At 42.6% G+C, this 13,847-nt stretch overlaps 1 protein-coding gene across 5 annotated transcripts in view; it reads right to left on the reverse strand.

The window, feature by feature from the left end:
* Positions 1–13,847, reverse strand: part of ube2o (ubiquitin-conjugating enzyme E2O) — a 174,447-nt gene that overhangs the window by 41,663 nt on the left and 118,937 nt on the right. For 4 of the 5 annotated variants that reach the window (XM_043715201.2, XM_043715200.2, XM_088000799.1 and 1 more), the window contains 2 exons: positions 9,016–9,147; positions 1,408–1,500 (listed from right to left, as the gene is read on the reverse strand). In XM_043715201.2, the coding sequence (XP_043571136.1) occupies positions 1,408–1,500; positions 9,016–9,147 (225 nt within the window). The remainder of the gene's footprint in view (positions 1–1,407; positions 1,501–9,015; positions 9,148–13,847) is intronic. The other variant, XM_043715202.2, reaches the window with a different exon arrangement.

The raw sequence follows: 13,847 nt of genomic DNA on the forward strand, positions 1-13,847 counted from the left end.
TCAGTTCTGGTGTCCCTGCTATAGGAAGGATATTCTGAAACTTGAAAGGATTCAGCAAAGATTAACAAGGATATTGCCAGGTTGAGAGTTTGAGCTATAGGGAGAGGCTGAAAAGGCTGGGGCTATTTTCCCTGAAGGATCAGAAGCTTAGGGGTGACCTTATAGAGGAGAAAGTGAGGTCTGCAGATGCTGGAGATCAGAGCTGCAAATGTGTTGCTGGAACAGCGCAGCAGGTCAGGCAGCATTCAGGGAACAGGAGAATCAACGTTTCGGGCATAAGCCCTTCTTCAGGAATGAGGAAAGTGTGTCCAGCAGGCTAAGATAAAAGGTCATATCCTTTTATCATATAAAAGCCTGCTGGACACACTTTCCTCATTCCTGAAGAAGGGCTTATGCCCGAAACGTCGATTCTCCTGTTCCCTGGATGCTGCCTGACCTGCTGCGCTGTTCCAGCAACACATTTTCAGCAGTGACCTTATAGAGGCTTATAAAATCATGAGAGGCATGGATAGGGTGAATAGCCAAGGTCTTTTCCCCAGAACAGGCAAGTTCAAAACTAGAGGGCATGGTTTAAACTGACAGAGGAAGGATTTAAAAGGTACCAAGTAGCAGCATTTTCACAGAGAGGGTGGTGAGTGTATGCAATGAGCTGCCAGAGGCTGGTACAATTACAGTATTTAAAAAGCATCTGGAAGGGTACCTGAATAGGAAGGTGTAGAAGGATATGGGCCAAATGGGATTGGATTAATTTAGGATATCGGGTCAGCATGGACGAGTTGGATCAAAGGGTCTGTTTCCATGTTTTACCTCTCTTTGAATCCAAGTCCTTGAAGGTGAAGATACAGATTAAAGACAAACAGGGAGGTGATGTGTGAAGTAGGTCTGCCCCTTAATACACTTAACAGGCCAAATGGCCTTCTGTGAGGTAAGTTTATGATTGTTATATTGAGGGTATGAAGCTCAATGTACATCAATCAGATTCAGCTGAAAGTATAACTCTGGTACAGAATCAAATACTTGGGCCAATACACATACTAGACAGAGCAGCTGGCAATGACCAGAAACTTACTGCCTACGAAATGTAGGTGAAACAAAGACAAATCAACAATTTCAAAAAGAAACTGGATGGGCACTTGTAGAAAATAAACTTGAAAGGTTATAGAGATATAAAGCAAGGGAATCGACTGATTTGATTGCTCGACAGCTGGCATGCACTTGACAGGCTGAATGACCCCAATCTATTCCAAAGTAATGCTATGGAAGTTTATTACTGTTTTCCCTCAAATACTTAGTTATCAAAAATATGTACCACATTCTCAAGCTGGCAGAGAATGAGTCAAATTAAAATGAATATGGATATTCCTCCCTACTTGACAACAATCCCTTTGGTTCTGGGCAATTTCTTACCTGAGGCAGTATGTTGGATTTGGAGTTATCTGCCCAGACCACTTCAACCTTCCCACTAATATCAACACGCGACACCTGACCGACAGAAGGCTCCTAAAAAGAGAGAATTGTTCAGTCCAAAACATAAAAATTCTCTTTGCAAATCAAATGCTAAAGACCTCTGTCCAGACAGAGGCAACAGTGGATTGCCCTTTGGTTTCCCAGGATCAGCCAAACCATCGGCACTCTGTTCAGCTGACAGCTTGGTTTTTATTTCTTCGATACAATACAAGGAACACAATTGTTTAAGGTTTCAATAGTTACTCAAGTGCAACTTCTCCATTTTCGGGGGTAAAGCTTTTGATTTTCAGTATTAGGACAATGATAAATATGGACTATTGAAATCTGCCTTCCATCATTTGATTTTGACACGGAACAACTTTTATGGACTAAAAATTGGTTTAATAAAAGGACAAATATTGATCTACAATGGCCTCTGTGATCACCTAGTTAGGGTTGGTCAAGTTCATGAAACCATCAGTAAACAAGAATTAGTCTGAACCACAATTACCTTCATAACGAAAGGGTACAAACTCAGATGCATCTTACATGACTATTCACTCAGCAATGATTCAGCTAAGGCAGTTCATCACCACCTTCTCAAAGGTGACGATGGATGGGCAATGAATGCTGGCCAGCCAATGACACCCACATCACACAAATGAACAAAAAAAAAATTCCTCCCAAAATAAATTACACTTGGAAAAAGTCACCACTTCTACAGACTGGCGAGTTCACAGTGAGTGTGCTTTCATTGCAAATGCCCAAAACTGAAAGATTTCAACCAGTTACTAGCCTATTTATTGCAATGTAGATTAAAAATTTATTCATTGACAGGAAAACATACAATAGAAGCTTCGACCACATTTTTCTCATATGCAACATTCAGCTAGATATTCCACGTTTAACTGCAAGGACCTCATTGTCTCAGTGATTTGAAAGTTGCCTGGTCTCTAGTGCAGTTTTCTACTCCTCGCCTCCCCCAAATTATCAGTGTGGGATAGAGCAAAGGCAATACTGTGGAGTGCCAATAGCAGGTGATTTTAAATCCTGTTACATGTGGTTGCTGCCTGACGGTCTTCTCGTGCACAGTGAAGTACAGCTCAAGTAAGTCTGTGAGCTACTGGAAATGTACTGCACCGTGGGAATTCAGTACGTAGGGGGAGATGGTGACTTCTTTGCTTAAAGTTTGCAGGTCTTTTCCATAGTTTATTAGTTTGTAACACTATATTCTTCAGGTTCAACTGAGCAGAGAAAAGGCAGTTCTAGGTTAACAGCTGCTGCTTCAGAGATTGAGTGGAAGATCAAACCAAACACAGACATCACAGGAAATGTGTGTATCAACTAGTTCATGATCTAAAAAAGAATATAAGAAAGCTAAGTAGGGTAAGGGAAGTACATGTAGCATGAGGGAGGTAGTTGAATATGCTTATGAACTAATTTTCTTTTTATAAAAAGAGCATTACTAAGGAGATTAAAGAAATCATGGCAGGAATGCTCACATAGTGATATATGCCTGTGCTATGTGGCAAGTCTTGGAAGCTTCAGTTGTCCCTGTTGAACACATGCATAGGAATTGTATCCAGCTGCAGCTACTGGAGAACAGTGTTTCAAAGCTAGAGTTGCAAGTAAGGGCTATCAAGAAGGGCTTTTGCCCAAAACGTTGACTCTCCTGCTCCTCGGATGCTGCTTTTCCAGCATCACACTCCTCCACTTGTCAGCCCAACCCTGGATATTGCCCAATATTGTTGCATTTGAACGTGGACTGCTTCAGTATGAGGAGTCACGAACGGTGCTGAACATAGTTTCCCGAAGATGGCAAATCTCTGCTTCTGACCTTATGATGTGAGGGAAGGTCATTGATTATGTGGGTGAAGGTGGTTGGGCCGAGGACACTACCCTGAGATGTGCTGGAGCTGAGGTGATTGATGTCCAACAACCACAACCATCTGTCTATGTGCCAAGTAGAACTCGAACCAGTGGAAAGTTTACCCCGATACTCATTGATTGCAGTTTTGCAAGGGCTCCAATGATGTAATACTGTCAAACATAGCCTTGGTATCAAGGCTGCCATTCTCTCCATACCTCTGGAATTCTTTTGTCCACGCTTAAACCAAGGCTGTAATGAGGTCAGGAGCTGAGCGACCCTAGTGGAACCCAAACTGGGCACCACTGAGCAGGTTATTGCTGTGCAGGGACTACTGAACAGCACTATTGATCAGATCTTCCATTACTTTACTGATGAATGCTGAACAAGTAGTAATGAAGCTTAGCAAGTGAAGTATCAGTGCAAGAGCATCTTGCATACAGTAATTGCAAACCCACAAGATTCAAGATTGTTATAGAAAAGGACAAGAATGGGCCTGAAAATCAAAGTTCTCACCTGGGGAAAGGCTGATTTTTGTTAACATCAGATATGATTTGGCAGACTGGACTGTAAACAGATACCTTCAGGCAAATCTCTCAGAACAGTGGGAACGCACTCGAAATATGGAGTGTACAAGATCAGTATGTTCCAATAAAGAAACATCACGTGAACCCTGGATACTGAAGAATATACAGCATTGGATCAAGACAGAAAGGGAGGTTTATGGCAGATAATGAAAGCTCAATATAGCAGAAGCCCTGTAGAAGCATAAAAGGTGCAAGATGAAACTTGAAAAGGAGATCAGGAGAGCTAAAAGGGAATGTGAAAGGATAAAATATAGGAATATCCCAAATTGGCTTACAAATACATTAAGCAAGATACAAGATCACCATAGGAAATGGCATCACCAACCCAAGAAAACCCAAACATGTAAATAGAAAACAGGAAACACCAGCAGTGCTTCATCTGGAGGCCCACTGAAGATGTTACCTAGTATGGTGACGAAACTGTCCGAAAATGAACCTTTCAGCTCAGCAAGCAAACCTACATCCTGTACATTAAAGACAAAAGGATAATGAGGGAAAGAGTAGGACCCATAAAGAACTGCAGCAATAATTTATGCATGCAGCCCAGAGGATAAAGGTAGGGCTCTAAATAAATACTGAAAATGTGTTGCTGGAAAAGCACTTTTCCAGCAACACATTTTCAGCTCTGATCTCCAGCATCTGCAGTCCTCACTTTCTCCTCTAAATAAATACGTTGTGTCAGTATTCACTCTTAGAAGGGACAATGTAAAAATAGAAATTAAAGATGGGCTGGTGATATAATGAAAGAAATTAGTACAGACTGAGAGGAAGTTCTGAGTGGTCTTTCAGGCTTAAGTTGTAGATAAATCCCCAGAGCTGGATGAAATGTATCCCAGAGAGACAAAGGAGGAAATAACATTCCTGTCTAGCCACAAGAGGTTAGAGGACGGGAGGACAACCAATCAAGGAGGGAACAAGAAATCAACTTCAGTTATGAAGAAAAATTGGGCAAACTGAAGTTGCTTTCCTTTGTCCTTCCTCAATCTCCTTTGCACTATTCGATGTATAAAATTATGAAGGGCATAGCCAGGGTGGACAGGAAGAAGCTTTTCTCTCGATAGAGGGATCGATGACCAGGGGCATAGATTTAAGGGAAGGAGCAGAATGTTGATCTTGCTATTTGTAAACCTTTGCTGTAGCCTTAACATTTTATTCCATGCTCTATTACCCCTGTGCCCTGTATTGTATGATCTGCTTGTACTGCACCCAAAACAAAACTTTTCATTGTATCTAGGTACATGTGACAATAATAAATCAAATCAGAAGGTTCAAAGGAAATGTGAGGAAAACCTTTTGCACCTAGGGGTGGTGGAAGTCTGGAACTCTGTCTGTATGGATAATAGAGGCAGAAACCCTCATAACATTGGAGTGGTATTTAGATGTGCACCTGCAATGTCAAGGCATAAAAAGGTTACAAGCCAAGTATTTGGGAAGCGAAATTAGAATAGTTAGGTAGTTGTTTTTAACTAGTGTGGACACAATGGAGGACCTTTTTCAACGCTGTAGATCTCTATGATTCAATGTGTCTGTACCTTTGTTGTTCTAGTTGATAGGGGTTATGGCTTTGAAAAGTGCATTGTGTAAATGGTCTACACTTGTGCCATGGTGCACTGATAGAAATCCAAATGATTTACTATAATTTAGATTTCCTAAAACACACACAAGGTGGTACAACACATTAGGCTATTTAATGAAACAAGAGCTATGGTGTTAGAGATAATGTATTCACCTGGATAGAAAAATGGCCATCAAATAGAATACAGAGTTAAGATAAACAGGACATTTTCAAGATGGCAACCTGTAACCAAGTGGACTTATACACTTAATGGTAAGGTCCCAGGGAGTGTTGCTGAACAAAGACCTTGGAGTGCAGGTTCATAGCTCCTTGAAAGTAGAGTCGCAGGCATTTGGTATAGAACATTACAGCGCTGTACAGGCCCTTTGGCCCTCGATGTTGCGCCGCCCTGTCATACTAATCTGAAGCCCATCCCACCTACACTATTCCATGTACATCCATATGCCTGTCCAATGACAACTTAAATGCACTTAAACTTGGCGAATCTCCTACCATTGCAGGCAAAGCATTCCATACCCTTACCACTCTCTGAGTAAAGAAACTACCTCTGACGTCTGTCTTATACCTATCTTCCCTCACTTTAAAGTTGTGTCCCCTCGTGTTTGCCGTCCCCATACTTGGAAAAAGGCTCTCCCTCTCCACCCTATCTAACCCTCTGATTATCTTGTACGTCTCTATTAAATCACCTCTCAACCTTCTTCTCTCTAACGAGAACAGCCTCAAGGCCCTTAGCCTTTCCTCGTAAGACATTCCTTCCATACCAGGCAACATCCTAACAAGTCTCTTCTGCACTCTTTCCAAAGCTTCCACATCCTTCTTATAATGTGGTGACCAGAACTGTACACAATACTCCAAGTGTGGCCGTACCAGAGCTTTGTACAGCTGCAGCATAACCTCCTGGTTCCGGAACTCGATCCCTCTATTAATAAAGGCCAAAACACTGTATGCCTTCTTAATAACCCTTTCAATCTGGGTGGCAACTTTCAGGGATCGGTGTACATGGACACCAAGATCTCTCTGCTCATCTGCACTCCCAAGAATCTTACCATTAGCCCAGTACTTTGCATTCCAATTACTCCGTCCAAAGTGTATCACATCACACTTGTCCACACTAAACTCCATTTGCCACCTCTCAGCCCAGCTCTGCATCCTATCTATGTCTCTCTGCAACCTACTATATCCTTCATCACTATCCACAACTCCACTGACCTTAGTGTCATCCGCAAATTTACTAACCCACCCTTCTAAACCCTCATCCAGGTCATTTATAAAAATGACGAACAGCAGTGGACCCATATGCTTTCCTTTATTGGTCAAAGTATTGAGTACCAGAGTTAGAAGGTCATGTTGAGGCTGTACAGGATGTTGGTTAGGCCACTTTTGGAATAATTCTGGTCTCCTTCCTATTGGAAGAATATTCCGAAACTTGAAAGGGTTCAGAAAAGATTTAACAGGATGTTGCTGGGGTTGGAGGGTTTAAGCTATAGGGAGAGGTTGAATAGGCTGGGGCTGTTTTCCCTGGAGCGACAGAGGCTGAGGGGTGACCTTATGGAGGTTTATAAAAATGAAGGACATGGATAGGGTAAATAGACAAGGCCTTTTCCCTGGGGTACAGGGCATTGGTTTTGGGTGAGAGGGAAAAGATTTAAAAGGGACCTAAAGGGCAACATTTTCACGCAGAGGGTGGTGCGAGTATGGAATGAGCAAACAGAGGAAGTGGAGGAGGCTGGAACAATTACAACATTTAAAAGGCAACAGGATGGGTATATGAATAGGAAGGGTTTAGAGGGATCTGGGCCAAGTGCTGGCAAATGGGACTAGATTAGGTTATAATATCTGATCGGCATGGACAAATTGGGCCGAGGGATCTGTTTCTGTGCTCTATGACTCTATGTGCTGCTAATTTCAGGTTTGGTTTTATATTTGGCACAAAAACAGCCAAAAGACAGAAAATTGTTTTTATTCACTGTTGGGAAATGTTGTTGGTTGGCCAGCATTTATTACCAAAAGCAACTAGGGATGAGGCAACATACTTTTGAGCTGCCTTCTTGAGTTGTTGCAGTCAACATGCTTTAGGTTGATCCACAATGTTCTGATGGAGGGAACTCCAGGATTTTGACCCAGTGACAATGAAGGAATGAGATATGCTTCCAAATCAGGACTGACTTGAAGGGGAACTTTCAGGTAGTGTTTCCATGTATTTGCTGCCCTTGTCCTTCTAGATGGAAGTGCTCATAGGTTTGGAAGGTGTTGTCTAAGGATCTTTGGTGAATTTCAGCAGTACGTCTTGTAGATAGTACACTCTGCTGCTACTGAGCATCGGTGCTGGAAGAAGTGGATGAGGTGTCAATCAAATGGACTGCGATGTTCTGGATGGTGTCAAGTTTTGTGTGTTGCTGGAGCTGCACTCATTCAGGGGATGCGAGGAGCATTCCATCACACTCCTGACGTGTGCCTTGGAAATGGTGGAAAGGCTTTGGGGAGTCAGAAAGTTATTTGCCGTAATATTCCTTCTGGCTGAAGGGTTAAACAACACAGCTCGAAAATATAAGGGGAAGGAATGAACATTATCATTTAAGTTCACAATTGCTCCTTCATATTTACTCCTTTTTAGCTCTCAATCCTCATCCTTTGATTCCATTAGAGTTCCAAATTCGATGAGATTTTTGAAGAGATTTAGTGACCGAGTACCCACAGCTTCAAGAGTAGAGAGGATTCCAAAAATCAAACCAACCCTGAATAAATAGAAAAGTAACCAAGACGATTGGCAAAAGAACCAGAGGAAAAACCTTATGCAACAAGTGGTTAGGATTTGAAATGCACAGTCTGATGGGAGTGGTAATTTTTTTTTTTAAAAAAAAGCTTTCAATGAAAAGGTAAACATATGAAGCAGAACAAAAAAAAACATCAGGAGATGGCGTTTGGTACACTTGTCTTTATTGGTCAAAGCACCGAGTAAAGGAGTTGGGAGGTCATGTTGTGGCTATACAGCACATTGATTAGGCCACTATTAGAATACTGTGTGCAATTTTGGTATCCTTGCAATAGGGAGGATGTTGTGAAACTTGAAAGGGTTCAGAAAAGATTTAAAAGGATATTGCTGGGTTTGGAGGGTTTGAGCTATAGGGAGAGGCTGGGGCTGTTTTCCCTGGAACATTGGCTGCTGAAGGATTACGTTAGAGGTTTGTAACATCATAAGGGGCATGGATACAGTGAGCATTGTACTGAGGTAACCTTATTGGCTGTCCATTACACATCCAATTTTGGTGTAATCTGCAAACTTAAGCATACCTCCTATATTCACATCCAAATCATTTCTATAAAAGACAAAAAAGCAGTGGACCCAGCACTGATCCTTGTGGCACACTGCTGGTAACAGGCCTCCAGTCCAAACAGCAAACCTCCACCACCACTCTCCATATGATTCACAACTTCAATTGCACTCAATTATTTTGAAAATAGGAAATCAATTTTAAAAATACACCAAAAATTGGTCTATAACATTGCAGCAGCAGAAGAGGAAATAAAGTTTACATCACCTCATTGTCGTTCAGCAATGTTCGCCCTTCCTCCACATTCCCAATGCGGATTACGATATCAGTGATGCGGAAATGGAAATCCGGATGATCAGCAATGTCATAAACACTAATATCTTCCTCGCGTCCCAACATCTGCAGTTTTAAGTAAAGTTTGTCTCAGAAAAAAGTACCATTCCCTTAATCTCACTCTTGGCTTGTAGTTCTTCCAGACTGCTCCACAGCAGTCTCAAAACTTACCGGCAACAAACATCAATAAATGATATTCCACAGCTAATCCTTGTTGGAAGGATGATGTGTTACTTACACAGAAGGTGCTATTATACATTAATGCACACTGTTGGGCAGTCTCAGTTTTATCTTCAGTTCAACATTATCACTTGGTCCAATCAATGCATAAATTTCAAGCCTCAAGATGACTGACCAACTTGAAGTGTTCTCAGGTTTACTACCGGTGCCACTTAATAACGAGACGAAGAACAGGGAGCGGGCGCAGCTGAACACGTAGCTGCGCAACTGGTGTATGAGGGAGGGCTTCAGGTATGTAGATAATTGGAATGCCTTCTGGGAAAGGTGGGATCTGTACATGAAAGACGGGTTGCACCTGAACTGGAAGGGAACCAATGTCCTCGCTGGAAGGTTTGCTCGAGTGGTTCAGGAGGGTTTAAACCAGTATGGCAGGGGGGTGGGAACCTGAGCTATATACCGGTGGTGAGAGGTGATGGAGATGAGGCAATAGCAAGAGGTAGCGCAGCCAGTGGGAAGGAATTTCCTGGGAAAGAACCAAGGGATTGGTTAAAGTGTGTTTGCTTTAATGCCAGGAGTATCAGGAATAAAAGTGATGAGCTTAGAGCATGGATCAATACCTGGTGCTATGATGTTGTGGCCATAACAGAGATGTGGGTTTCTCAGGGGCAGGAATGGTTGCTAGATGTTCCAGGGTTTAGAACATTTAAAAAGAATAGGGAGGGGGGAAAAATAAAATAGGAGGGAGTGTAGCACTGCTAATCAGAGAGGGTATCACAGCTACAGAAGCTTCCATTGTCGAGGAGGGTCTGCCTACAGAGTCAGTATGGGCGGAAATTAGGAACAGCAAGGGAGCAGTCAACTCATTAGGGGTTTACTACAGGCCCCCCAATAGCAGCAGGGAGACTGAAGAAAGCATAGGTTGACAGATTTTGGAAAAGTGTGAATGTAGGGTTGTTGTAATGGGTGACTTTAACTTTCCCAATATTGATTGGAACCTCCTTCGAGCAGATGGTTTGGAAGGAGCTGTTTTTGTCAGGTGTGTTCAGGAGAGTTTCCTAACTCAGTACGTTGACAGGCCGACAAGGGGAGAGGCCATTTTGGATTTGGTGCTCGGCAATGAGACGGGGCAGGTGTCAGATCTTGCGGTGGGAGAGCATTTTGGTGATAGTGAGCACAACTGCCTCACATTCTACATTGCTATAGAGAATGAGAGAAGCAGGCACAATGGGAGGATATTTAATTGGGGAAAAGGAAACTATGATACTATCAGATGTGAGTTGGGAAGCATGGACTAGGAGCAATTGTTCCATGGAAAGGGCACTATAGACACGTGGAGACTGTTTAAGGAACAGTTGTTGCGAGTGATGCATAAACGTGTTCCTCTGAGACAGGCAAGAAGGGATAAGGAAAAGGATCCTTGGGTGACGAGAGCGGAGGAGCGTCTCGTCAAAAGAAAGAAGGCAGCTTATGCAAGGTGGAGGAAGCAAGGATCTTGCTCAGCTCTTGAGGATTACAGGCAGGTGAGGAAGGAGCTCAAAAATGGTCTGAGGAGAACCAGAAGGGAGCACGAAAAAGGATTGGCAGAAGGAATTAGGGAGAACACAAAGGCATTTTACACTTATGTGAGGAATAAGAGAATGATCAAAGAAAGAGTAAGGCCGATCAGGGATAGCATAGGCAACTGGTGTATAGAGTCTGAGGAGGTAGGGGAAGCCCTAAATGAGTTTTTTGCTTCTGCTTTTATGAAAGAAAAGGACCTTGTAGTGAATGAAACCATTGAGGAGCAGGTAAGCATGCTGGAACGGATAGAGATTGAGGAAGTTGATGTGCTGAAAATTTTGACAAACATTAAGATTGACAAGTCTCCAGGGCCAGACCAGATTTGTCCTCGGCTGCTTTGGGAAACGAGAAGTGTGACTGTTTCGCCACTTGCGAAGATCTTTGCATCCTCGCTCTCCACCGGAGTCTTACTGGAGGACTGGAGAGAGGCAAATGTAATTCTTCTCTTCAAGAAAGGAAATAGGGAATCCCCGGCAATTACAGACCAGTAAGTCTCACGTCTGTCGTCTGCAAGGTGTTAGAAAGGATTCTGAGGGATAGGATTAATGACCATCTGGAAGAGCATGGCTTGATTAAATGCAGTCAACATGGCTTTGTGAGGGGCAGGTCGTGACTCACAAACTTTATTGAGTTCTTTGAGGATGTGACTAGAAAGGTTCATGAGGGTCGAGCTGTGGATGTGGTGTATATGGACTTCAGCAAGGCTACCATGATAAGGTTCCCCATGGTAGGCTCATTCAGAAGGTCAGGAGGAATGGGATACAGGGGAACTTAGCTGTCTGGATACAGAATTGGCTGGCCAACAGAAGACAGCAAATGGTAGTAGAAGGAAAATATTCTGCCTTGAAGTCTGTGGTGAGTGGTGTTCCACAGGGCTCTGTCCTTGGGCCTCTACTCTTTATAATTTTTATTAATGACTTGGATGAGGAGATTGAAGGATGGGTCAGCAAGTTTGCAGATGACACAAAGGTTGGCAGTATTGTTGACAGTATAGAGGACTGTTGTAGGCTGCAGCGTGACATTGACAGAATGCAGAGATGGGCTGAGAGGTGGCAGATGGAGTTCAACCTGGATAAATGCGAAGCGATGCATTTTGGAAGGTCGAACTTGAAAGTTGAGCACAGGATTAAAGACAGGATTCTTGGCAGTGTGGAGGAACAGAGGGATCTTGGTGTGCAGGTACATAGATCCCTTAAAATGGCCACACAAGTGGACAGGGTTGTTAAGAAAGCATATGGTGTTTTGGCTTTCATTAACAGGGGGATTGAGTTTAAGAGCCATGAGATCTTGTTGCAGCTCTATAAAACTTTGGTTAGACTGCACTTGGAATACTGCGTCCAGTTCTGGTCGCCCTGTTATAGGAAAGATGTGGATGCTTTGGAGAGGGTTCAGAGGAGGTTTACCAGGATGCTGCCTAGAATGGAGGGCTTATCTTACGAAGACAGGTTGACTGAGCTCGGACTTTTTTCATTGGAGAAAAGAAGGAAGAGAGGGGACCTAATTGAGGAGTGCAAGATAATGAGAGGCATAGAGAAAGTTGATAGCCAGAGACTTTTTCCCAGGGCAGAAATTATTAACGAGGGGTCATAGTTTTAAGCTGTTTGGCGGAAAGTATAGAGGGGATGTCAGAGGTGGGTTCTTTACACAGAGTTGAGAGCGCATGGAATGCGTTGCCAACAGCAGTTGTGGAAGCGAGGTGATTGGGGATATTTGAGAGACTGCTGGACATGCATATGGTCACAGAAACTTGAGGGTTTGTACATTAGGTTTACCTTACATGAGGATCAATGGTCGGCACAACATCGTGGGCTGAAGGGCCTGTTCTGTGCTGTACTGTTCTATGTTCTATATTTGGCCTTGCCCAAAAACCAAGTAGATTCCATAATGCCTCAGTGAAGACAGCATGTGGACAAAGCCAAAATAGAAGTGCAGTAAATATATTGAAATGTAGAAAATAGGAGGAATAGGCCAATTGGCCCATCAAGCCTTTGCCACCATTCAACCTGAGTGCCCTGTTCCTGCTTTCGTCCCATACCTTTGTTCCCTTTAGCCCTAAGAATATGCCAAATGCCTCCTTTAAAACATTCAATGTCTGGCTTCAACCAGTTTCTGTGGCAGAAAATTCCGTAGGCTCATCATTCTCTGGGTAGAGAAATTTCTCATCACAATCTTAAATGGCACAACCTGCAAGTTTAAATTGTGATCCCCTAGTTCTGGTCTCCCCAGTCACCAAGAACACCCTTCCTGCATTGACTCTCATCTCACCCTATTAGGATTTTATAGGAGATCTACAGTTCCCATTATTCTAAACTCCAGTAAACGTAATCCTAGATGATTTGGTCTCCCTTCAAATGTCCGTCGTGCCATGCTGAGAATCTATCTGGTAAATCTTTCCCATAGAGAACATCCTTCCTCAGACAAGGAAGCCAAAAACTGAACAAATTCTAGGTTTGGTCTTACTCATACTGTTTGACAATGCAATTTAAAGAACTTTATTTACCCACTGTTCTGCTTGACAGCACATCTTATTTCATTAGGGAAAGGAATTCTGATTTTCTCTTCCTTTATTTCTAACTTGATGACACTTTAAAACAATAGGAACAGGACAAATGAATCAAGAAATCTGCTGTTTCTCAAGGACTAAGCTCCATAGGTTTCATTCATGAATGGAAATTTAAAGCCTCATACAACAGAGCTGAGCTCCATCATAAAATGATTCACTTACATGCAGCAAGGTTCCTTACAAGTTTGTTTTCTTTGCCCCTAGATTTAAGCTATCAATGTGCTAACCCAATTGACAATATCGACTAACATCATCCATTATTGTAAAATTCTCAACATTCTCAGATCTTTATCAAGAGTTAATCAATAGAGGAAATTACAGTATTGGTAAACCAGAGGCCCAGGCTAATTAATGCTCATGGAACACTGGTCCAATTAATAAAACCTGGATTTGAAAGGTAGTCACCATAACGGCAAGCATAGATCTTCAGATAAGTCACCTGGTTCACTAAAGCATTTCAAAG

Source organism: Chiloscyllium plagiosum, unplaced genomic scaffold (assembly GCF_037043375.1).
Source record: "Chiloscyllium plagiosum isolate Xiang-an unplaced genomic scaffold, Cpla_swu_hap1 HiC_scaffold_25, whole genome shotgun sequence".
NCBI lineage: Eukaryota > Metazoa > Chordata > Chondrichthyes > Orectolobiformes > Hemiscylliidae > Chiloscyllium > Chiloscyllium plagiosum.